This window comes from Ciconia boyciana, chromosome 8 (assembly GCF_034638445.1).
Source record: "Ciconia boyciana chromosome 8, ASM3463844v1, whole genome shotgun sequence".
Taxonomy (NCBI): Eukaryota; Metazoa; Chordata; class Aves; order Ciconiiformes; family Ciconiidae; genus Ciconia; species Ciconia boyciana.
Genome location: NC_132941.1, coordinates 11,437,033 through 11,464,003, shown reverse-complemented (window position 1 = coordinate 11,464,003; position 26,971 = coordinate 11,437,033). Strand labels below are relative to the sequence as shown.

Below are 26,971 nucleotides of genomic sequence, written 5' to 3'. Positions count from 1 at the left end.
TTTGAGTCTGTAGATCTAATTTCTATCTCATTCTTTTGTCTGAAGACATACTAGAACACTTCTATTTCTTCCATCACTGAGATTTCTCTCTCTTACATTTTAGAAAACACAACAGGTCTGGGGAAAATAGCTGTGGTTTGTGTGCAGCCTGTAGCAGTGGCACATTACCTTAAGACAGTTCTTTTTGATGACATACTGTGTCTTTCTCTGGAGAGAATTTTGTAGTTTGGCTTTTGATAGTGAGAAAAGCTCAGTTTGGTTTGAATTTCAGATGCCTTAAAACTGAGAAAAGAGATGCTGTTACAGAAATATTTTACGGGGCTGGTGTAGTGTCTTGACTCAATGGCTTCAATTTAGTTGCAGTATTCCTCTTAAAACATGGTCTAAGAGTTGGAATAAAAATTAAATAGTTTAAATATGTATCTTATTGTAGTAGTTCAGTGATATACAAGTTTTACCTGAGAAGTGATACCAGACTTAGATTAATTTGTATAATCCTAAAATAAATTTGGTATGTGCAAAACATTTTAGAATTCCCATTTCAGTAAAGCTGTAAAATTTTGATGATAATTGTAATTAGTTTGTATGAAATACTTTGTGCATGTTATAGAAGAAAGGAACCATAATCAGTAATGTTCTGTACTTTCTTTGCATGAGAAGATAGCATAAGCAGTGCAGAGCGTTATTCTGTTCTTAGAATTTAAGTTCTGTGGGTTTTTTAAGTATTCACACAATAAAAGTATAGTTCACCTGTAAGGATGTTTCTGAATATTTCTGAAACCTACTTTTGAAACACTCAGAATTGCAACACTGTCATCTAGGCTGACAGCTGCACGAGCAGCAGTACTAACAGATAAGCGTTAATACTGGACAGCTGTTGGTTTGAGTTAGAAGAATGGCCTACTCAGCTACAGTCAAGAGGATGAGACACATTGTGATTAATTAGAAGTCTGGAGTGTTAATCCACTATCTTACATTCTGCTATAATAGGGTCAAAGTTCTCTATTTCACCATTTACATGATAAGCTAGTTTGTATCAGGAGAGCAGTGCATTTCTTTGTACTTGACATTTTCTTCAGCTTTTGTACAGAAACGCAGAACCATCCATGCTGACTGTTGTAAAAGTCATGACATTATGTGATAAGGAGCGCAAATTAGTGCATCTTGATTTAAAAACAAAGAATAAATAACAGCAGTCAAAAGCACAGTCTCCCAGCTCATAAGATGCTTTTAAGAGCTAAATAATATGTTTACTGTTGCTCTTAAACACACACTGTATGTAGCTTTTACACGGTCTGTGATACAAAAGCCGTGACACAAGTGTCTCCACCTACCTGCTAAGTATTTCTCTTTTCTGCTTTTCCTGTAACATTGTTAACTCTGATACAGGTTTTAATATCCTACTCCCTGAAGTACTTGCCTTGAATTCAGTTGTTTAACCTTAGAAATCTTTTAGCGAGAAGTTTGTTTTTCCTTAAGGAGTTCTACTGGGTGAAATGCACCCTTTTTAACCCTCATTAATAGGGTGGAGCTGTTACACTGGGGGATATAAGATCATGCGAGGTTCTTATCTGTGCACTATGGAGAGCCTGCAAGTTGGTGTGGTGGAATTCCCTTTGAATGCAGAATCACACGCAAAGTGCCAGATATCCCAGACTCCCACCTCCAAGAAGGGAGCGCATCTCTTTCCGCAAAGAGCCTGACACTGCCAGCTACGCCACGGAAGTCAGGCTGTGCCAGGATGATGTTCTTCTTTACCATCTGGAGTAGCATCTCGGGTTGAAATAAAACCTGGCAAAAGGAACAGATTCTGTCTCATCTGTTGCTTTTCCTCAAGCCCAATAACTATTTTATTCTTAGTGTCTTTCAGCTAGTGAATAAAGAATCTACAATATCGTGACCAAACTGTAGAAGCAGATAGATTAGGATGGCCTAAGGGGAAGTTATGACTTAAGAATCACACATTTCATGATCTCAGCTCTCTTATTCTTAGTTTTTCGACTGTGAGACCAGGGGAGACACAGGCCAGTGCAGCTTCCTGGTTTCTTGTCTTTACATTCTTGACTCCATCTGCCTCACCATTAGAGCTCTCAATTCAACTTTAAGGACCTGTATGCTTTACAAAACTTTGCCTTGGAGCAATTATGGCAAGAATCTAATTTTGGGGGGGGAATACATTTCTAAATAAATGCATGCCTTGCACTGGACAGAAAGGTAAATAGAATTCAATATATATTACCTCCAGTCGTTTCCACTTAGATGAATCAGTATTTATGATAAGTCCAGTTTGTTGTTTCCGTCAAGCTAAACAAAACCGGTAAGTATTGCCTGCAATTACAGTTTGTGCATTACAGTGTGTTACAGATGGCAAAACTGAAGTTGGGTAACTTTAACATTTGCAACTTCAAACACTACAGAAATTGTTTGCTTTAACCATGCTGGAGATTGCAGGATAAACATTAAAATTCAGCATCTGGAATCTGACTTTAAGAGATCTCTTCCATTTGACATTTGCTCAGACATCATTATTATCATGAATAAAACAAAAGAAAGATAAGTGTTATGTATTAAAAAATGACTGCCACATTAACAAGAGTTTGAACGCCCCAGAAGTTCCGAATACGGCTCTTGGGGCAGTTCTAAATCCATTCCTGAACACATACAGCAATTTTGTATGGCCTGTTAATTGATACTGCAGAATTATCATGCTAAGTTACAGGTGCTGTGGCAAACAACTAAGAAAACTCAGTAGCTTTTATACAATTTCTTAACTAGCATTAAAAAAAAATGCTAAAGGCTTTCAAATCACAGCTAAGCCACTTGAAGGCAAAAGAAAGTGCATAGAAAAAAGCAGCTTAGTGTGATTTGTGCAATACAATTTTACAAGTGTTCGCTGCTATTCGACCTCTATTTTATCCCAGCTCTGCAGCTGGGAATAGAAATGTGCAGACATGCTTTGAAAGGTTAGTTAAAAGCAGAACTACTTTCAAGAGGCTCTCTAGTAGAGATTTCAGACAGGGAAGACAAGTGTCATTTTTGATATAATCAACATTCAACTTCTAGAACAAAAAAATATATTTAATCTCCTACTGTTTAAATGCATTTGAATATATTGCAGCAGTTACATATTTGAATATATTTAAACTTGTACTATTAATTTGCTAATAAACTTTCTGCTTAACCAAGAAATATGTTCACATTTGCTTCTTATACTTCTTATACTGAGATATTGGAAGGAAAATTATTTTTGTATCAAATTTAAGCTAAGGTTTTGCCTGCCACCACCCCTATTCCTTAGGAAAAAAAAAAGTCTGAATTACACAACTCTGGGTGAATTTTGTTAGCGGACCCAGCTTGTGCAGTCACACCTTCTCTAACTCTGACAAGCAAGAGGGGGTAGGAACATGGAGCAAGAAGGAAGGGAAAACAGCACTGCTCCTTACAGCAGCTACCGACCGCCTTAGGAGCAATTTAACAAAACTGCACCTCCCTTGCCTTTCATTTGCCAGTCAGGAAAAATGACTATAATCTGTCCCCTTGTCCCTGTATGTTAGAAGAGAGCTATATAACCCTGCTTAAATTATGCACAGTGCTGATATTCTAACGACCAGCAGCTAAGCAAGATTATAGGGCAGATCAGGTTTCCCTGAAAGTGCCTAGGAAATACGCAGCCTGATTTGAGACACACAGAGGTAAATCCTAGAGATCAAACCAGAGTCCAGTGGCTCCAGCACTGCCAGGAGAGTAAATGGCAACCATACTATGGTGGTGCACAGTGATCTTGCATCTCAAGAGGATTATTTTTTTCATTAGGCTCTGCAGGCTGGAATTTATTTTTGTGTTTACCATGGCCTAGATTTTTCTTCAGTAAAGCACGGACTGCACTTAGCGGTTGTCAGTCCTCATTTGCTTATGCAAAACAGTGATGCCAAAGTGCTATTTCTATACAGCTCACCCCCTGACTTTTTAAGTATTATGTCCTGTTAAAATGCAAATTTATTACAAGAGATGGTAAAAGTTGGTAATAACTATGTTTTCCTCTAAGTCCAATAAACACAGAACAGGATAAATCATATCATCATCCCCAATGGTTACCTTTTTTGTTATTTGTGACTAGCAGGAATACAAATGAATGTTGTCTTTTTCCAAAGACAGAGATGCTTCTTTTTCAAATAATACTTCAGCAGCTGGATGACTTTTTTCCACAAGTATGGGCTGCCTTCTTTTTTCTTTTTTTTTTGCGTATTGTGTAATTCAAACCTTGCTTCACTAATAAAAGATGTATCAATAACAAGTATCAAAGCTGCTCCTGCTCATTGTTTGAAGAACAAACTCACCTGTTCAAAAGATGAGTTAAAGTTAAGAAAACAACTTAGTTATTTGTTATAGAACTACAAAAATAACCAAGGCCCAACCTTATCCATGAAAAAAAAATAATCTTCAAGTAATCTTCAAGTAATCTTCATTTATTAATGCCGCTGAGACCTAAAACAAAGCACGTTTAAGAATACTGCTTCAGTGGTTTTAATGGTATGAGCATTTAAATGCAGCATACAAAACCTCTGGAGTTTAGATCAGTTTAGTGCTAGAGCTCTGTGTGGACACATGTTCTCCTCAGATCAAGCTCATGTTACTCATTTATAAGCCACACACTTGAAATGCCTGCTCTCAACGGAACTGAGAGAGCATCAAGCTTGGGGTACACACACCCTCCTCTAAACCCCAGCTACAGCTAAACTGCTGTAAGAATGTAAAGGAGCAGCTCAGAGGATACTTCCATCAGCAGAATGACATTTTTTGTTGTTCTAGGATAAGATGGGAGTGGGAGGGTATGTTTTACAGCCCAGGCAATGATGGGAAGGAGCACGGCTGAGCTAAAGGAACAATTGTTTCATGGCCATTTCCTCGTGTATCCTGAACTCTCTAGGGGAAAATAAGTTTTGAGATATGATTATTGGTTATCAGGTGACTTTACTGCCACGCCACTGCTGGGGTGGGAAGAGAAATTCCTTCCTCCTCCACAGACTCCAGGGACCTCCCCAGCATAAAACAAGACAGCAGAACATGGACCTAGGAATCTGGAAGCAGTTAAGCAGCTGACTCATTACACTGGCAGAGTTTAAGTCCTTAAGCGAGGTGGAGAGATCCAGGGAACGATAAACAAATAGCTATTGATCACAAAGCTGGCAGTCTGGGTAAATCCAATTGAAGAACCTCTTTAGACTTCACCAGCAGGATTTTAGTTTTTAGAGACAAAACAGATTTATTGCTAGGTAGTAAAAGATCAACCTAATCTTACTTCCCTTCACACCTGCCTTAGACATATTCTTACTACTGGCCTAAAAATGTTTTCTAAATCTGATACTGTTTTTACTCTCTCCTTTCTATCACTACACAGGCACCAGGCTATTTATTTCAGATGTATCTGTTCCACTAGTTCTTCATATTCTTGAACACTCCTGAAGATAAGACCTTTTAAAGCTACTTTAAAATTCTAAAAAGACAACTTTGCCACAGTGCCAGTCATTCTACCTGAACTAAAAAGAAAGTTAAAAGGAAAGGACATTTTCAAAGATAGAACCGGACACGTGTGTTAATTCCCAGCTCAGCTACAAACCACTTTTAATGCTTTTGTGTCTCAGCTTGCATCCGTAAAAGAATGGTTAAGTCTGCCCTGTTTCCCTCTTCTGTGCTCTGTATTTCGGCTACAAATCCTCCCAGGCAGGGGCTACTCCATTTAAAGCATAGGTATGGTGTATAACAATCTCAGCTGGGGTCTGTATGTCCCAACACAATGCATTAGAAACGTTCTGGTAAGCAAATTAATTTGCTGATTTTTAAATATTTTTAACTAAAACCAAACACATCATAGATACTATGAAGGCAGTGACTTAATTTAAACACTGCCTTTATGTCACTCCATAGCTATATAGCATAGTATTGAGAGGCGTACAGCTGGGGTTCTGTGGCCTAGCAAGCTGTCAAAGATAGACCTGCACTAAACAATAAGTGACTCTAATCCTACGGGTGTAGTAGAAAAGACCTTCAAAAATATAAGTAGCATAAAGACAGCCTCATCATAGCTAAGAGGTATGGGTAGTCCAATTTGATAGTTAGCACTGAATTAAAGAGAGGTGAATTAAAAATGAGGGGGCAATCTATGCAAACTAGATTCCACGTCAATACAACTTGTGACGGCTACTGTATTGAATGTACTATTCATTTGTATTTAATTGATTTTACAAACATTCATGCACACACCATACAATCATGGCAAGAGTAAAATTCCAGCCTTATGTAAGTATTACAGTGCTTGCCTTTTTTTAAACCAAGTAGATGCAAAAATGTTAATGCAAACTACTAGAATTACATAGTTAAGCATCTGACTTGCAAAAACATTAAAGGTAAAGTTGTTCTTTGCACCTCCAGCAAAAGAGGAGGAAAGCAAACACAGTGGTAAGGGGAGGAGTGGACGAGGCAGCTATGATGAAAGAAGGAATGTACTGGTGCAGGAAAAGGAAAGAGAAGAGTGACAGAACAGCCATTGCAACAAATGTGTCTTATCAGAAATAAAAAGTCGTCTTCTTGCAGAGTCTATTGAAAGGTCAGAGTGTCCTTTGTAGCTGAGAAGACAAAATCATCTGACTGAAGGTAAAATACAAATCTGTTTAAAAGCCATTTGTGATTGATGAGAACTGGAAGACAAAGATGGCATCACAGTCTCTTGGCAAGAAAATTCCTCCAGATGGCATCTATTTCTCATTAATGCTCTGGGGGAGGATCCTAGACATCCCTGCAGGTCCCATCGTGACTTTGGATTCAAAGCTGTCCACAAACTCAGCTGCTCTTTGGCTCAACTCCATGTCTGCTGCACATGCATATGGCACGCAGCAGTGCTACAGGACATTGGCTGATGAATGACTTTTAACTGATAATTTCTGTCTCTTTAGATCGCACCTCCTATACTATGTTTTAAAAGGCAGAAACCTGTCTGTAACCATGCCACCCAAGACATGGCTTAGAAAACCTTCTCAGGCTCTTCACGTTTTCTGCTATTAGTATAGAAACTTTAAGGATTGCTAGAAAACACTAAGAATTGTAACACAAAAAAGAAAGGAAATCTTAACAAGTGAATGTCAGCTTATTTTTGGTTATTCATGCCTCCCAAAGTGAGCATGAAGACGACCAAAACGTCAGCCCTGAGTTAAGACCATATCAAATATCTGCATCTCGGTTTCATTCGGCAAAATCAGAGCAGGGCTTTAAAATAGCCTCTAAATGGAAAAATCTTTACTCCCTGTCCATCACCAGCCTACCTGTTGTGATGCCACCATACCATCATCCCACCCCTCCATACACAGAACATTTGTAGTTGGGTTTGGGTTTTTTTGTCCAGTCTAATTTTAGATTACTTGAGGGAGATTCTCCACACTTCCCTCTGGAAGCTATTCTCTGAACCACCTGGAGCTCATTGCCAATTCCTTCTTTCTTCACAATAGCTTAAGTACGGGACCTCTTCCTCCTCTACATTGTTTATCATCAGCTATGGATTTGTTACTTTGGGACAGCTTCATTGTGGAATAGCGTGTAGCAGTGACCTTATAGTATTTTTGTCCACACCACTTGGGATAAAAGCAGCCTATTCAGAGATCCCAGCTGAGTTCAGAAGAGCCCAGGATCCTCACAGTGCTAAGCACCTACCAAAATCTCTACCAGGCTTCCCTACTATTGCTTGCAAGAGAGACAAGTAGAGTTTAATATGGCAATCTCAGAGTTAACTACACAAGAGTGCCTCAGTTTCAACAGCTGAGAGGAGGTTATTTAACAAAAGAAAATGACTGTAGGCAATAAAAAGTCATCGACACCTCACTAGGATTTGTCTGGGTTAACACAGACAGGGGTGGAGAACACTACAGACCTGAAAACAAGCAAAGGGTCTAAAGAGTAGAATTTATTGGAATTCCTATGGATTAAGCTGCTAAATAAACCACATTCTTTCCTGTGAGCATAACAGATACGAATATATAGAAGCAGTCAGTCCACTGCAGCATGCTGAGAACCTAAACAAACGTTATAACGCATGAAGGATCTTGTGCGTACAACATCTGCATCGCAACTGGGGTGGGGAAGTGCCACGCTGGGTCTGTGCTGTTTCCAAGGCTGACGATGCCCTGCTTGTCCCTGTGACATTGCCAGCCTGCAGGCAAAACTGGAGAGTGCACAATTTGGTAACAGGGCTGATTATCTGCCGGCAGATGATAAACTGCAGATTCCCATGCAGTAACGGCAAGGCTTTCTATTTTAACTAGCAAAACACTATAGCAGAATCACTGATCTGTAGTTATGATTTTATTTAATTCAAGAAATTGTTTACTTTGTGTCCACATCTTACTCCGTTTCCAAGTCAAATTAGCACATCACTCCAGGCTAAGATAAGCAATACATCCTGAATGCTGATACAGGCCAGAATGTGATTATACTAAAATAAGTTTATAAATCCTCTTCATTGGCCCTTTGTCAGGAAACTTCACTATACACAAAAGGAAGTAAAGGAATAAACCAAAATCAAACATAGTATGCTTAAGGAACAATTAAAATGAGTATTTTAATTCACCTTTGTAACCTTCTAAGAGCTTTCAAATATATATGGCTTTAAATGTTAATGATTTTGACAAAACCCATTTTGTCCTCTGTGAAAGGTATTAGCAGGAAATTGAAAAGCTGAAGGAAAATGAAATTCTATTTTTCACGTTTGTTATGAACCTACTCTAACTGTGCAGTGGGAGAGGTATTTATCATGCACAGCCTGTCCTCCTCTTTGGATGCTCTCTTCCAATTTGGACTGGAAGCACTGTGTATTAAAGGATCATTAACCAAAGTCACATACATCATCTCTCCCTCACAAATGAACACTGTAAACACTGCAACAGCCACAGAGACACTGTATAATCAGGGCCCAATGCAGACCTTGTGGCTCACACAAGACAAAGTAGACAGTCTACCCCAAATAAATCTTTTTTCCCCAAGACATACCCATCCCAAAGAAAGGGCAAGGCAATGGCCTTGCAGCTGCTGAAAGACTCCTTGGAGCTGGTCTATCTCATGTGCAAAGTACAGAACCTACACACACACCCCTCTGGCCCTGTGGGACCCTGCCACCTTAAGTCTTAGCACAACCAATGTTATCACCTGGCTTCTAGATGGATATTGTTCTTATCCCTTGCATTTACACAAAGTTTCAAGCATGTACCAGGAGCTTTACACTGTGAACACATCATGAAAGACAACAGGACACAACTACCACCTTACACTGGCTTATACAAATCATGATGTTGGGACTGAGTATTGTTTCATGAAACAAAGGGTTGGGTCATAGATTTGTACCATACAATGTTTTCACATCAGCACACTCAAAAAAAATTTGAAATAGAGTTGTAACACTGGCTGCATAGATTTATAAAGCAATCAGATCCCATGGTGAGAGGTATACTGAGGTGTACGGAAGAATTGCTTTCTTCACAGTTATATTTCTGTCTCTGGGCACTAAATGCAGTATCTCTGGTTACTAAATGCAGTCAGATGCAATGCACTTGCAAAATTACAGAAAACTCATTTTTGAAACTGAATTCATTCCTGTTTAGTTTCTCCCACTTAAACCTGTCTTTTATATGGTACCCTTAGCCCTTAGCACAGAGGGGTTGATCTATGCCCCAGCATTTTGGAAATAATTTTAGGTTTCTCTTTTTGCCATAAAAGAGAGGAATGCAATGCCTGGGGTAGTGAAGAAAACTGAGCAAGGCTTTCAGCTCCTTCCAGGAGTCTCATGATCTACTTTAAAATCTTTTTCCATTACTATTTAATGGTATTATAATTACTGTAAGTCTCTAGCGTTCAGAATAACCACAAAACAAATACAACCTTGATTATGCTCTTATTATTATTTGTATTACAGTGGCAACAAGAGACTTTGAGCTTTACCAAAGGAACAGAGGAGTGTGCATCTCCAAGAACCTGCATCTAATCTAGAATGAGAATTTGTAGGTTATTACAAACAGAAAAGACTGGGGAAAAGGGACAAAACACAGAGGTCATTATACATAGTTTATATGCTCTTATCTTCTTACTTTAGAAGTCTGATGTTCTTCTTTGGAAAAGATTCTGTCCTTCATGAAACTGGACACAAAGATAACCAGCAGTCCTAGCCTCTAGAATTGGCTCAAACCTTATTGTTTAGGACAAGATCTTCTCTAAAATCCTTAAACACAGCTATCTCCCCTGCTGCCAATCCACTGTTCACAACAGTCTTGATAGCTTATTCTCTGCTGCCAAACCTGCCTCCAGTCACACTTTTTTGTGGCAACTAATTAGTCACAGATTTATTTATCCTCTAAAACTGTGGGCTGTATTTATCCTCTAAAACTGAACAGGCATGTAGCAGTAGACCAAAGGCTCCTTTGTGGAGAAAGCACATCATTTTGGAAGAAACAAAGACGGGTGTCTCTTCTGCTCAATGCTGTTCGCAGATAGTAAAGCGAAAGAAAACAAGTGTTTGATTTACCCTCTCACATACTACGCTATTGAATGAGTCAGTTAATCAGAAGACCTGATTTTACCATTCCCAAGTGCTTTTCACTTAAACCTTGAAGTGTCATCCCCTTTTGGTAGTCGTACTTTATCAACAGTGGAAATTAATACAGCAGAGGGGCTAGGTCTAAAATTCAGAGATGAAAGGTGGCAATGATTGGTACGAATTTCTCCAAGTGCACATTTCTCTTCTAATTAGAGTCTTAACGCTTTATTTTCTGACACAGAAATAGAAGAGAGTCTCTCATATTTTGAAACAATTTTTAATACAGTCCACAGTTATCTTCCCCTGCAGAGCAAACTCTCATTGTACCCACTAACCTGAATGAGCATTTCTGGCAGCAGCTCCTCCCACTGCAAAAGGCTGGAGGCTGGACTCCCAGGGCTGCCAATTTAGCGTAATGGAAACCTGTGGGAGACTTTGCAATACTTTGGACTAAGCTCTGCAGATAAGACAAGACCCTGGGAGTTGCAGTTGGCCGACTCTGGTGTCAAGGGGATGTGCCAGCCTCTCACAGCAATTACAAAGTGTTAGTCCTGACTCACTGTGAAGGATAATAGTTCAGTCACCAAAATGAAAAAGCACTGGCGAACTGTAACTGCCTTTACAGAATCAATTTACTTAAATGAGATGGGAAGGCAAATAGATGAACTAGTTATGAGCAGCTCACCAACTTTTCCATCTGAATTTGTATTTTAACCCACACAACTCTAAATAACAACAGCATTAGTAGATGCTCTTTCTATATTACACATCAATGGCCCTTACATGAATCTATCATTTCAGAAGATGAATCTTTCTTTCCTGAAAAATTTCAGATTGGCATTTAAGGGCTCAGGATTCACACTAAGAGGGCCATAGGTAATATCCTTTTCCCACCTAGATTCATAGATTGCAAGTAAAAAATAACTGTGAAAGTTATATTGCAAATTATTAGATTTACAGTCTTTGAAAACATGACAGGTTTTTTCCCCATTCTGACTTGAGTGCTAAACAGCAGAGCAGGTGCTATAAAATATCTAGAGTCTATCACACCCTCTATTCTGTGCATGTCCCTCCCCAGCAGAGCTTAGAAGGACATGCAGCAAATACTTACAAGCCAAGCAAAACTGCTCCTAGCCCAATAAGTGACCTTTGATTAATGTAAATTATTCCCTTTTTCCCACCTCTCCCCACCATGTTTTATTTTCTCTATTTTTGGGTTGGAGAAGTTCACCTAGTATGCAAACCCAGGAATCAATCAAACAAGTTCTGTTTCTTCAGAGTCTAATCAAGGTACCTCCCACTGGATAACCCCAGGACAAAGCCTAAAACCCAGCCTGGAAATAGCTAAGATCTGAAAATGAACTAACAGAAATTGCTTATTTAAGTTTATAAGCCCAAGTGTGTAAAATCAGAGCACTTCACTAAATTCTTCCCCAGGTAAAAAGACTGAGTAGGTCCACTGAAGTGAGCAGGAATCATATGCAGCTAAGAAACCAAAGGTTTTCTATAGAAAAGGTTGTCAAACACCATTTTCCATAAAACATGCTTTAATGGAACTTTTCTTCACAGCCTTGTGACATGCACAGTGGTGTAGAAAATTTCCTGTTTCTTGTGGAGGTCTATCTTACAGCAAGATCAGACAAAAAAATACTTTCAAATTCAGATTTGCAATGGCAACCCCATAAAGCCAGCAAAAAGGCTTATGGCAAGCTTGGATATTACATGTTCTTTTTATCTTTGTTTCTTTAAGTGCACGACACATGTATGCCAACACCTCCACTGACAGGCTCACTTTACTTATTTTTGCAAATTTAGGATTTATATACTTTTCAGACTACTGAAAGTTGGGTTTAATTAGATCTTACACCTTCTCTACTTTTATACACACGGGCATTTGGCTACTGAAAGACTGGCCTTGCCACACATCCACAATTTAATGACAGCTATTGTCAAATTAAGTGTTTTCAGATGCTCTAATTTCACATTTATCTTTTGCCAGAAATATTGCCTGGTACTGTATTAAATAAAGAAAATACTTTATTCTAGCTGATATGTGACAGCAATCACAGCAAACAGAAGTCATACAGTTTGAGAACATCATGATAAGCTGATCATCTTTTAAAAATATTTAACAAAAAGCTCCTGGGTCTGCTTTAGCAGCTGAACCTGAAGTCAGCAAGGAAGTGACTGAGCAGAATCAGACATTCTCATTAAGTAAAATTAGCCAAGTGCAATTCACCTGGCTGGTCCCCTCTATGTATTAGCATTTATATTCAGCCAATGGGGAGCTTAATCAGGTTTTTTCAAACAAAAAATCCCCCCAAAAACATAAACCTATCAGGTTTATTAGTAACAGATTGCACTTCCATTGTAAAAAGGCAGCTAAGAAACTGAAGAAAACTGTCTGTTCAGAAGTGAATCCTAGTAGCTAATAGCAATCTTTCCTCATAGCAGGAACATGACCTCACATACGTGCTAGCTGACTGCTGTCAGATTTACTGAAGACAAAAGGAGACATTTTATTAAAGGGCAAACGCCAGGAGGCTACACAGAGCTGCTCCAGGGCCTCCCTGGGACAGGTTTGCCCTCTGACTGCAAAGACTATATCGCAAAGTCTTTTTTTCCCCCCTTCCACAACAAATGCATCTCAAAGAGCTGTTGGGCCCAAGAAACAGAAAAAGAAATGCAGTAGCATCTCAGGAGAGAAGCGTCAGCAACAATGCTGATGTGACAAATAAAGAGCAGAAACCCCAGAGCCTGGTCCTGCTGCAGGGCACTTACCTGAAACAGCAGCAGCAAAACTGAACGTGAGGCAGCAAGAGGCCATATGAAGCCAAGGCCCAGAGATGTCAGGAAGGTGGCTGCTTGAGCTGAGCATGTGTGGTGATATCGCTATCAAGTTTAACCCCGCGGACCTTCCGAACATCAGAAAAGAAGCAGAAAACTTTGTAGATTTTAAGACACGCTATCGAAAGTAGCACCGGTAAAAAAAGGTTCCATAGAAATAGCTTGTTATATAAAATTCAACTTGCTAACGCCCCTTTCAGACAGATGGGCACCAAGTATGTCCTAACATGTATTGAGAGCTTTGAAATTTTTTATAAATTATGCCTCAATGCCTCCTGGTTTGCAAAACAGAACAGCAATGAAAGCTGGCCAAAGAAACAACACGCTGCAGCCCTTCCCATGTGCACCGCACACCATACCAGGTAATAGAAAAAAGGCAACTTAATGACAATCACCCCAGAATTACACTTTGTAACCCCAGTTATTCTCTTAAGGCAGACAACAGCTTTATCCAAGCAGCACAAAATGAGGCTTTGATGCTCTGTTTTTCATTCCAACATTCTCTTCTCCTTAAGTCCATGGTTAACTGTTCTCTTTACAGCATGTTTCTATAGTGACCAACTGCTAAATTGATACTCAATATATTTCCCTTTCCACCTGCCTTACTTCAGACTTGGAAACTCAAAATGTTATTTAAACAACATTCCAAAAACTGAACCTCGAGCTGTATTAAGATGTTATGGTAGACTACTTCATCACTCTAACTTCCCCAGCTCTTGAAACAATGCAAAAAACAAATAAATGCAGTATTTATAGGTGAAAGCAAAATTCTTCATGGCTCACTAACAATTACTTGAAAAGCTAATATATAAAGGACTAGGAAGAAATTAATTCCCAGTACCTTAAAGAAGTATCAGACTCCTTCTTTAGGCAAGTATTTAATTTCTTCAGCAGCTTTTTGACTGTTTATGGTGCCTTGGTTACATTAACAGCACTTTGCCCCAAGTGCAGCAGCTTTCCTAGAGACTAATAACCAAGATACGGTTTACATGTGGGTAAAGCACTGTGTTCCCAGAAGGAGACAGGGGAGCACATCTTTACAATAGCTAATATGACAATGAATCATCCTCCTGAGATAAAGACTAAAAACATTAAAAGGGGAATATAGTAGGTTGAAATAAAAAATTTAAAACAGGAACTCATCTGGTTCAAGTTTTACATATGCAAATAAACAGTATGAGAGGGGAAACACAGAGTGAGACATGTAAAAGTAATGAGCAGAAAGATCAGGTGTATCCATCTTCCTAGAGGCTGAAAGAAGGAAGATATTAAACTGTGCTTTCTGGTAAATTGCCACTGCCAGTTATTGACAAAGTTGTCAATTATACAGGAGTACTGAGACTGATGATACCTGAAGAAATGGGGATTTAGAAACACTTGGGACTAAAAGGAGAGATAGGAATGCGCTGCAGATGATAAATGGAGTGGACTGAAAGAAAAAGAGCAAAGAGGCCAGCTTCAGAGGGTATAATTAAATATTCTTAATTAGCATATTAGAGTACTGCAATGAAACCATATACCTACTTTCAAAGTTGGATTTTAGAAAAGAAATGTAACTGAGTGGATGAAAGACCAAGAACGTTCTATGCCATAAGACCGCTTGGCATATAATTTATTCAGATAACTTCTATTTTGCTAATGTTTAAATAACTTAATTATACCAAAAAAAAAAGTGCACTGACTGCCCAGGTCTGTAAGCAGTAAGATATTAAATGACCATTAGACAGATTTTACTGAAACTGGTCAGACAATGCATTAGGAAAAGAGGACAGTGCTTGAGTCAATAGCAGGATTTCAAGTAGTTGAGTAATCATGTAGCTTAATGCACATGGATAAAGCAGGGCCCAACAAGTAAAAGGAGGGTAGCAACTGGCACCACAATGTTTTTAAACTAGTCTAGGAGTAAGAGTTACTTTGAGACAGGGGATGTGAAAAGTGTTTTGAAATTCTTGGAAGAAGCCTCCTACAATATCACAAAGCTCTGTTCTATTAAAAACTTACTCTGCTGAAGAGTTAGGAATATTTGCTACCACAATTTTCTCAATAGAATGAAAGATATTTCACTGTGTTCATGAAGAGATAGTTGACAGGTTAGGATTTCAATATAAGGCTTGGAAGAGCTAGGCCAAAATCACAGTTTTGGCATTGACTTGTTCGGTCACACAAGCTGCCTAATTCTTCTGTACCTCACTGTTGATATACAATGGACCAGCAATTCCTGTCTCCCAGGCGTTCCACCAGGATACACGTATCCACAACCAAGATATGGATATAATTGGAAGACTGCTTGAAAAACATTGATATAAGAGGCTCTCAGATATTAGATATGGCAACACTCCAGTGTTATTTATACTACCCTTCTAAAATAATTTTGGTTACTCGTATTAAATAAATTCTCTGTTCCCAGCACATAAAGGCTTTATTTGCCACACTGCTAGCTAGTCCACTGTTTCAGTCTTAAGTGAGACAGGGCACTACTACCAGGAGAACTTAACTTCCATCCCTCTGCTTTGATTGCTACTGTGGCTTCCATCTGCCATGGCTTTTTTACACAGTCACTGAGGCCTCAACTAAGGAATGCCTTGAGCAACAGAAGCTAGGGCTTCAATACATGCCACCAATAATATTTCTGCTTCCTAAGAAGCAATGCTAAAAAACAGCCAACTGCAACAATTTTTCAGAAAATACTGTATGACTACTGAACTGGACAGATTAAAGTGAGTCTTAAATGCCATATTACAATCTAGATGAAAGAAAAAGTACTTGGCTTGGCTAAGCACAAAATCAGTATTATATAAATGGCTCCCCCCTCCCCACACACACACTTGTAAATGCAATAGAAAACAGAAATGCAATAGGGAGGAGGGCACGGTGGTTGTTTTCTCAAGGACTAATAAACTTCCTAGTTGAACAGTACTTGTCTTCTGATTGACAAGTGATGAATATGACTACATGTCTGGCTTACATTACATAAAAATGACAGCATAATACACTGAAGGCACCCTATTTGTCTTCAAGTTACTTTCACTGATTAGGAAGAAAAGATGGAGAATGCCAGCTGAAGGTGTTTAGGAAAGGTGAAACTTCTGAAGCAGAAGCTAGCAAAGACTATGCAGAACATGTCGACAAGACAGAGAGAGTCTGAAAGATTAAATTGGCTATTGTTGTAGATAATCATCACTGAAGACCAATGTACTTCAGAGACTGTACCTGCCTACCCAGCTCCTCCCTCAATCTGGGTCCGAAGTCATGGGAAAGAGTAATACGTTATTTCAATATAGGATATAATACATATAATGTAAAACATGGTATTAGCTTCCAAATAAATCTTTGTAATGGCTGTTGCAGCATCCAACTGGGAATATAACTTATAAATGCAGGATTCTCAGTCTTTGGATTGCTGTTTTCTACTCATAATAAAAAGAAGTTTAGGAAATAAGAAAAAAAAACCACCCATGAACACTTAGTTTTGGCTTGCTTTGCCTTAATTTTTCTGCAAGACATGGTACCCCTCTGCTGGGCAAGAACAGATGAAACAGCAAGGAGCTGTGAACCAAAACCGACTGAACAATAAAACAAGACCAGCCTGTACAGACTGAAAAGGGTAAGTAAGAAAAGGCAACGGAGGCAATGTATGGCTGACCAAAAGCCTGAGAAAATAAGGAGCCCAGATGCAAACCATTAAGCAAACAGCATTCACAATTTAGACTTAGCTCTCCAAACACTGTCAAAACAAGAAAGTAACATTTTTTATAACATCTTTAAAATAAGTCACCTTGAATGTGCTGTCATCTTGACAAGCACCAGTTCTCTAACTCTAAAAACAATTGTTGCAATATTTAGGATAACAGGGAGCAGAAAGAATTTCCTAAAGCAAAATATTTTTGTCCATGAAAAACTAAATTATCACAGAATCACAGAATCATATAGGTTGGAAAAGACCTTTAAGATCGAGTCCAACCATAAACCTAACACTACCAAGACCACCACTACACCATGTCCCTAAGCACCTCATCCAAACGTCTTCTAAATACTTGCAGGGATGGCGACTCAACCACTTCCCTGGGCAGCCTGTTCCAATGCTTGATAACCCTTTCAGGGAAGTAAAATTTCCTAATATCCCGTCTAAACCTCCCCTGGCACAACTTGAGGCCATTTCCTCTCGTCCTATCACTTGTTACCTGGGAGAAGAGACCGACCCCCACCTCTCTACAACCTCCTTTCAGGTAGTTGTAGAGAGCAATAAGGTCTCCCCTCAGCCTCCTTTTCTCCAGGCTAAACAACCCCAGGTCCCTCAGCCGCTCCTCATCAGACTTGTGCTCCAGACCCTTCACCAGCTTCGTTGCCCTTCTCTGGACACGCTCCAGCCCCTCAATGTCTCTCTTGTAGTGAGGGGCCCAAAACTGAACATGGTATTCGAGGTGCAGCCTCACCAGTGCTGAGTACAGGGGCACGATCACTGCCCTAGTCCTGCTGGCCACGCTATTTCTGATACAAGCCAGGATGCCATTGGCCTTCTTGGCCACCTGGGCACACTGCTGGCTCATATTCAGGCGGCTGTCAACCAACACCCCCAGGTCCTTCTCTGCTGGGCAGCTTTCCAGCCACTCTTCCCCAAGCCTGTAGCGTTGCATGGGGTTGTTGTGGCCCAAGTGCGGGACCTTGCACTGAGCCTTGTTGAACCTCATACAGTTGGCCTCAGCCCATTGATCCAGCCTGTCCAGGTCCCTCTGTAGAGCCTTCCTCCCCTCAAGCAGATCAACACTCCTGCACAACTTGGTATCATCTGCAAACTTACTGAGGGTGCACTCGATCCAGATCATTGATAAAGATATTAAACAGAACTGGCCCCAATACTAAGCCCTGAGGAATACCACTTATGACAGGCCACCCAACTGGAGTAAACTCCCTTCACCACCACCCTCTGGGCCCGGCCATCCAGCCAGTTCTTTACCCAGTGAAGAGTACACTCGTCCAAGCCATGAGCAGCCAGTTTCTCCAAGAGAATGCTGTGGGAAACCGTGTCAAAGGCTTTACTGAAGTCTAGATAGACAACATCCACAGCCTTCCCCTCATCCACTAGGCGGGTCACCTTGTCGTAGAAGGAGATCAGGTTGGTCAAGCAGGACCTGCCTTTCCTGAACCCATGCTGGCTGGGCTTGATCCCTTGGTTATCCTCTACATGCCGTGTGATGGCACTCAAGATGATCTGCTCCATCAGCTTCCCTGGTACCGAGGTCAGGCTGACAGGCCTGTAGTTCCCTGGATCCTCCTTCCGGCCCTTCTTGAAGATGGGTGTCACATTCGCTAATCTCCAGTCAACTGGGACCTCCCCAGTTAGCCAGGACTGCTGGTAAATGATGGAAAGGGGCTTGGTGAGCACTTCTGCCAGTTCCTTCAGTACTCGGGTGGATCTTATCAGGCCCCATAGACTTGTGTATGTCTAAGTGGTGTAGCAGGTCACTAACCATTTCCCCTGGATTATGGGGGCTCCATTCTGGTTCCCGTCCCTATCTTCTGACTCCGGGAGCTGGGTACCCAGAGAACAATTGGCCCTACTATTAAAGACTGAGACAAAGAAGGCATTAAGTACCTCAGCCTTTTCCTCATCCTTGATCACTGTGCTCCCTCCCCTGTCTACTAGGGGCTGGAGATTCTCCTTAGCCCTCCTTTTGCTGCTAACGTATTTGAAGAAGTATTTTTTGTTGTCTTTTACAGCAGCAGCCAGATTGAGCTCTAGCTCAGCTTTGGCCCTTCTAATTTTCTCCCTGCACAGCCTTGCTACACCTTTGTAGTCCTCCTGAGTTGCCTTCCCCTTCTTCCAGAGGTCGTAGACTCTCCTCTTTTTCCTGAGTTCTAGCCAAAGCTCTCTATTCAGCCAGGCCGGTCTTCTTCCCCGCTGGCTCGTCTTTTGGCACCTGGGGACAGCCTGCTCTTGTGCCTTTAGGACTTCCTCCGTAAAGAACGTCCAGCCTTCCTGGACTCCTTTGCCCTTTAGGGCTGCCTCCAAGGGGACTCTGTCGACCAGGCTCCTAAACAGGCCGAAGTTTGCCCTCCGGAAGTCTAAGGTGGCAGTTTGTAGAGAACCACCTCACTGCTTCTCCAAGTATCAAAAACTCTATCATTTTGTGATCACTCTGCCCAAGACAGCCTCCAACCATCACATGGCTCACAAGTCCTTTTCTGTTCGTGAACAAGAGGTCCAGCGGGGCACCTTCCCTAGTTGGCTCACTCACCAGCTGTGTCAGGAAGTTATCTGCCACACACTCCAGGAACCTCCTAGACTGTTTCCTCTCTGCTGTATTGTATTTCCAGCAGACATCCAGTAGGTTGAAGTCCCCCACAAGAACAAGGGCTAGTGATCGTGAGGCTTCTCCCAGCTGTTTATAGAATAGTTCATCAGTGTCCTCATCCTGGTTGGGTGGTCTGTAACAGACTCCCACCACAATATCTGCCTTGTTGGCCTTCCCCCTGATTCTTACCCATAGATACTCCACCCTATCGTCACCATCATCAAGCTCTAAACTATCCAGACACTCCCTAACATACAGGGCTACCCCACTGCCTCTCCTGCCTTGCCTATCCCTCCTGAAGAGTTTCTAGCCATCCATCGCCACACTCCAGTTGTGCGAGTCATCCCACCATGTTTCCGTGATGGCAACCATATCATAGTCTTCCTGATGTACAATGGCTTCCAACTCCTCCTGCTTGTTGCCCATGCTGCGTGCATTGGTGTAGAGGCACTTCAGCTGGGCTGTTGTCTGTGTCTCCTTCATAGAGGAACACCCCTTGTGTGCTTTGAGGTGTTTCACTGGCATTTCCCTCTTAGCTCCTATTGCCTCAGTATCCCCTAGCTCAACTCTGTTCGACTTCAACTGGGCCCCAGAGTACCCAGCACATCTCAGAGACACAGGCTGAGTGCCATCACTGGCACCCGCTCCCTCTAACCCTGGCACGTTGTCCCTCAGCTTCCCTTGGGCAAGCCTGATATTATTCCCCCTCCCGCTTCGAGTCTAGTTTAAAGCTCTGTCGATGAGCCCCGCAAGCTCCTGAGCAAAGATTCTCTTTCCCCTTTGAGAAAGATGAATCCCATCAGACGCCAGCAAACCTGGTGCTGTGTAGGCCATCCCGTTATCAAAAAAACCAAATCTGTGGCGATGACACCAGCCACGGAGCCATGAGTTGATAGATTGGGTGCCTCTGTTCCATCTAGTGGCACTGCCCACAACTGGAAGGAGAGAGGAGAAAATAACCTGTGCTCCGGAGTCCCTTACTAGCCGTCCCGAGGCCCTGAAGTCTCTTTTGATTGCCCTAGGACTTCGTGTTGCAGCTTCACCACCCCCCACATGGAAGAGCAGTAGGGGGTAATAGTCCGAGGGCCGTACCAGGCTAGGGAGTATCCTCGTGACATCCTTCACCCGGGCCCCAGGGAGGCAGCAGACTTCCCTAAGAGGAGAGTCCGCCCGGCATATCGGACCCTTGGTTCCCCTCAGAAGGGAGTCGCCCACAACTATAACCCGTGTTCTCTTCCTTGTGGAGGTGGTGTTAATAAGAGAGGTACGTTCTTCTGACCTGGGTGACGGCTCTGGTGTAGAGGGACTGTCGTCCCCATCCTCCATTGACTGGCCTTCCACCTCCAGGGCCTCATACCTGTTGTACAAAGGCACCTGGGAAGGCGAGGTGGGCAAGGAGGGCATTCGCCTGCCGCCATGAGCGTGGACTTGCCTCCATTCACTCTCCTCCTTTGAGCTGCTGCCTTCAGCCCGGTGGGGGAGGATACAGGATCCCCTTGATCGTGGGTTCTTACTGGTGGCTGCTGCTGCTCCTGTTCCTGTCTCAGGGGAGGCAGAGCATGGCACCACCAGTCTCTTTCTCAGCCTCCCTGATGCTCCTTAACCTTTCTACCTCCTCCCGTAGCTCTGCCACCATGCAGAGCAAATCATCCACCTGGTCACACCTCACACAGCTGTCTGCATGGCTGCCATGCGTGAACAGCGAGAGGCCCAGGCACTCCCTGCAGCCCGAGACCTGGACGGCTGCATGTTTTTGTGGGAGCTTTGTCTGGGTAGCCACATCCACTCTGGCGAGCACAGAGGGCATCGCTTTCTGACAAGTGAATACCATAGCTTAGTTTCTTCTGAAAGGATGGGGACTACCAAATGAACTCACTTTTCACAGTTCCTCTTGAGCTAGTAGGGTGACTTTGCCTTCCCTACACGCCCTGCCTGTGCGAACTGCTGCGCACACTGATGAGCTATGAGAAAATTATGAGCTATGAAGTCTGCACTGCATGAAGCTGGTAAAGAAATTTAGCTGTAACTTTTGCATTCATAACATGGTCTTCCAGGAGAAGGTATGACAAACCTTAAGCAAACCTTCAGAACAGTTTTTCTTTCTTATTTTAAGCATCACATTTTATATATATTTTTTTAATATATGACAACCATAGTAAAGATAGGACAATTTCAGAAATCAGCAGTGATGCAGATGAAAAGTAAAATCCTACCAGAGACGTGTGATATCACATACATTTTTGGGAAATACTAGTTAAATCTTACTCTGACCTCTGAAGCATGATAAAGAGAGAAGTTAAGCTGCCTCCTCATTAGCCCTGAGACTGGAGTATAGTTGCCTATTTTGTTTCAGACTTCTTGTTCTGTTCTACAAATGGCTCTGCTCAGTTCTCTATGGGTTGAAATACTACTCATTTTTAAACCAAGGAAAGACTGCAAAAAAGCCCTGTGTAAAAATAACATTCTAATAAGTGACGTCTAGGAAAATTTTTTTTTTGTTAAAAATATAAACACAAAACAAAGTTTGATAATACTTTTTGCCCCTTTTATTAAAAACAGTCATTACATTTGACGTACATTTGACAAAGATACAGAACTGTATCTCTACTTTTCAGGAAACTAATTACAGACTATTACAAAGTGACACTGTGTATGCAATAACTAGGTTCTGGGTTGGTTTTTCATACCGCAAACTTCTGTTTTTGCTTGTTGTTCAGGCGATTCTGCTTTTAGCTTGCCTGTGCTATCAACAACAGTATATTGGCTTCAATTACATTTATTTTAGATGTACATATGTGCACAGAGTGCAAAACTGCACCCAGTACCTGCCACTAGATATTGAAGAGAACATTCTTCTAGGGTCTTTACCATCCAGATAGACTCATCCTTTTGTACCACTTTTCACTTTGAAGCCTGTCACTCCAAGCCTTTCACTTTGTTAACCGAAGTTTGTTTCACTAAGAAACAAGTTTTATAAACCATTTATTTAGGGACCAGGAAAGAGGACAAATCTTACCAACAGGAAACTCTCTAGAGAGGAAAAAAGTCTGTAGTGACAGAAGCAGATACAGAGCCTCAGCAAAGACAAGCTTTTCTAACCAAACCTACACAAAAACGTCAACTATACAGCAGCTATATTAACAAGGAGGCGGAGGGGGGGGGAGAAGCATCCTTCCCTAGTCATTACCCACATTCTCAATAGGACTAGATTTACATAAGAAAGAATATCAGTCCATTTACCAAGATGCATTGTCCCATTTCCCGCTCTTGTTTTACGTCAACTGGAAGCTTCTTTTTTCAGTTTTTCTAAAATCTCATCTGGTGTCACTGATACCAAAATCTTCACCACTTTTTCACGTGATTTACCACCCTGGTTTAGACACACACACAAAAAAATATTTCAGAGAATCACCATCAAATACACATTCCAAAAAAAAATCTCACTGTAATGCCAACATACCAGGTACTTAAAAAATAATTCTTAAAGTGTGGGTATGCAGAATTAACAGCAGTAAGAGATAGTTCATCAATGTCCTTTCTAGTTATTTGAAAGGTGGAAAACAATGTCTTATCTACTCTCCTTTTAAAACTGGATACAGCTCCCAGAGCGTGCCCTGAATTGATGCTCTTTTTATAGGCTAGAACGAAAAGCAAGGAGTGATAAGGTTCCATAATTCACTTGTATCATATCTAGAAGCAAGACTGCAACTAATTTGCATTTTTGTTTTTAAAAAGTAGGTGTATATATACATATGTATATTGGATAACTGTATACTTTCAGATATTTCTTCAGAGTTGTCTCCCACAGAATATTAGTTACTCTTAAGCTGAGTTCTCAGGTTGATAATATCAACTAAGTGAAAGAAATCACATTGTATATAACCTATAAGACATTTGGATTCATAGAGCAGTTATTTGAAGTATTATTGACCTACCTGTTTTTGTATTACTGAAAAAAAGGCTATTTTACATAGGAACTGGCAAATATGCAACCTCATTTCATATTGCTGAAGACACAACTTTGCTAGTATTCTGTAAACCATGAGAAACACGTTGCTTGTTAATCTGCAGCCTGGCAAAAAGTTTGAAAAGCCCACAAGGGACATCTTGAAGGAGGAAAAAGTCCTTAACTCTACTATACAGAAATGTAGCATGAAATTTAAAATTAAAAATAGATTTTTGAAGCAGTCTAGCCAGCTGATTATGAAAATCAAGGCCCTTGCCTAGAAATCTGGTAACCCCAGTTTTATACTGGATCATTTCCCACCAATTTCCCAATTTGGATTGGTTTTGTTAATGTTATCACTTCCCATAAAGCAAGTAGCACATAAGAGAGCAATCAGTACCAAAAAATCACTTGCTGTTTACACCTAGCAGATCAGGATGGAAAAATCTAAGCCACAGGTAAAATACAGACTTTACCACAATGCTCAATGCTTCACTGAGAACAAACAGTGCCTTGTGAAAAGCAAACTTGTGAAAAACAAACACTAGCCTGTAATTATTTGGACACTGTAGGTCAGAACAACTGAGTCAAGAAGGTCAGACAACACTGGCCCCTTTTATGTTCAACTCTGCTTAGCACTTACGAGAATAATCTAGTTAAACCTGAACATCCCTTCAAGGCAGGAAAACAGTGTTATCTGTAAAATGTTGATAAACAAATTAAGCAGTTTGCCCATGATTCAGGAAAAACAAGACTCAAATCTTCACATCTCTACCTTTTGGCAGCACAGTGTTCAATTCATTGATCATGTTGCCATTTACCACTATCCTTTAACTGACTTCTACAACTCCTACATTAAACCAACAAGACAAAAATAGAAAGCACAATTTGTCATTGTGCTCTTATGTTCATAAACTATAAGTGAACATGACTGGACTGACTTTAAGTACAATGAATTAATAAAACAAATTATTTATTCAGTGCAATGAATAAAACAAAGAGTTTCCGCTCGCCAAAGTCAAGATGTGTAAATTCTAATACAAAAGAAGCTCTTGAGGCCTAGCTATAATCCAAGTGCTTATATATGCTCTTGCTTATGTGTGACAGTTGATTGTCTGAAAATTTTCACTCAAATACATAAGTTACTTCAGAAAATGAATGCACATTCTGCACAGGAATGCACACGTGCATAATAAAATGCACATTCTCTGCAAAGCACAAATTTTGGGAACTGCATTTGACATGAAAACAAGAAAATCTTTGAAGAACACAGAAAACATGAACCACACAAATTCGGAAAATATATAATGATGATAACTATTCTGATTAAAGATCTCAAAATCAGCTGTGGTTCTTCCTACACTAGATCTGTTCTCAATGAATCATTCCATTAACTCAACTAAACACCTTTAAAGTGTCTTTTGGACTGAAATTAGAGAGCAGCTCCCTGTACTCAATGAGTAAGTCTCAAAATCTTGAATTTAAATTGCAGCAGGGCAAGACTGAAAGAAAAAAGAAAAAAAAAAAAGAAGTACCTTCTCTAAAATAACTTCACTCTTCTTCACTTCTAGCACCTTAGAGAGATAGCGGCACAGCTCTGCATTTGCCTCCCCTTCTGATGGAGGTGCAGCAATAGCTACACCTACTGCCTCAGCTGTCACATCTATAACAAATATTTTAAGGATTTTATGCTCAAAATATTCAAAACATCAGTTATCGTCCCCTAAAAATGAATGTTTATGCTTTCAAAAGCACTTTAATTTAAAACCAAGTAAACTTGTAAATTAGCAGGTAACAACATTTTTACACTTCAGAAATTCCCTTAAGTTAAAACTGTTAGCCAGGACAAAGATAATCTTCTGATACAAAGAACAGCGAAGCCTTCAGACCTGTATCAGAGCGCAGCCATGAATTATCAGTTTTCACACAACCGGGGCACTGTTCTAAGCCCCTGTCTATGTTGTCCATTCTGCTGCAGGTGTAGTGCAGCTTGGCATCATGTAGCCTAATACAAATCAGGTTACCTCACCAAAAAAACCATGATAAATAAGTCTGCCCAGAGAGCTATACTATCATCAACAATTTCCCTGTGTGCCACTTGAGCCTGGACACTCTACTACAGTCCACTATGTTAGTCTCAAACACATATCTCTATAAAAAGCAGCTCTAACTTGTACATAAGCAAGTCCGGATTTGTAAAGGGAGAACATGTTTTATTAGATCAAACTTTTATAGTTCAAATAAAACCGCACAACCTCTTGGGATACAAACAGCACGCACAAAATTGCACATGTCAAATTGAAGTGCTGATGAAGCGTGTTTGCTGTTACTCCTTTCAAAAAAATTTGTTCAGAAGAATTTACACCATGCTGGCTGCACCACCTAGCGTTACCTGTGGGGGAATGGGAAAGAGCTACTCCTGGCTTCTTTTAAGAAAAGTGCGACATTATTACTTTCTTCAGTTTTCTGATTTTTTTTTTTTTTTTTTTTACAGCTTAGGGGATAGACATAAGCTGCAGAACTCGTTACAAAGACTAGTTAGAAAAAGCAGCTTTCCCGCTCCGTCCCCCGCTACTGACGGTCACTCCTCGAGCGGGAAAGGCCACCGCCCCGCTCTTCAGAAGCGACCGCAGCACCTCCGCCCCCCGCTGGTAGCGAGCGCCCCGAGCCGCCCGACAGCGCGGGGGCTGTCCCTGCCGAACGCGACGCCGTCCCGCCGCTTCCCGCGCCTCACGCCCGGCGCCCTCAGCCCGGCACGGCGGCGGGCAAGCCCTCCCGAGATCCGCCCTCCCGGCCGGCAGCACCGCGCCCCAGGCGCGGGAAGGGAGGGGAGGCGGGGGAGGCACACCCGCCGGGCCGGCGGCCCCACCTGTGACGGCGCTGCAGCGGGAGCCGGGCTTGGCGCGAACCGCCACCCTCACGCAGCCGTCGCCCGCCACCACCACCGGTCCCGCGGCGGCGCCCGGTTCCGCGGGCCCCTTCCCAGCTCCTTTTCCCTGGAACAGAGGAACAGACGCGGTCACCGCGGGCGCCACGTGCCTGCTCGCCCGCCCGCCCGCCCCCGCGGGGCCTGCCCGCCCGCACCTTTCGGGGCATGGCCCCACCGCCGCTCCGCACCGGCGCTGCCAGCAGCCGACGGAAGCCGGCGAGGGCCAGCATAGCGCCGCGCGGCCCTTCCGGCAACACCAGCTAGCCCCGCCCCGAGGTGCCAGGCTCCGCCTCCAGCCGCCAGGCTCCGCCTCCAGCCGCGCCTGCGCGCTGCGCCACAGCCGCCGGGGTCGCAGGGCGAGCCCGCCGCCCACGCGGGGAGAGGCG

The 26,971-nt window shown here is 41.8% G+C and overlaps 1 protein-coding gene across 2 annotated transcripts; it reads right to left on the bottom strand.

The window, feature by feature from the left end:
- Positions 1–14: 14 nt before the first annotated feature.
- Positions 15–26,872, bottom strand: C8H15orf40 (chromosome 8 C15orf40 homolog). Of its 2 annotated transcripts, XR_012043734.1 has the most exons (7): positions 26,741–26,872; positions 26,526–26,652; positions 25,192–25,319; positions 22,951–23,080; positions 4,096–4,337; positions 2,240–2,328; positions 15–1,791 (listed from the first exon to the last, which is right to left on the bottom strand). XR_012043734.1 is itself a non-coding variant. In XM_072869482.1 (4 exons), exons 1-4 carry the CDS (start codon positions 26,813–26,815, stop codon positions 22,988–22,990), a joined length of 423 nt encoding a protein of 140 aa, XP_072725583.1. In that variant the 5' UTR covers positions 26,816–26,872; the 3' UTR covers positions 22,234–22,987. The 2 variants fall into 2 exon arrangements, 1 of the variants encoding a protein (XP_072725583.1); XM_072869482.1 differs by lacking the exons at positions 15–1,791; positions 2,240–2,328; positions 4,096–4,337 and having other exon boundaries at positions 22,234–23,080.
- Positions 26,873–26,971: the final 99 nt, after the last annotated feature.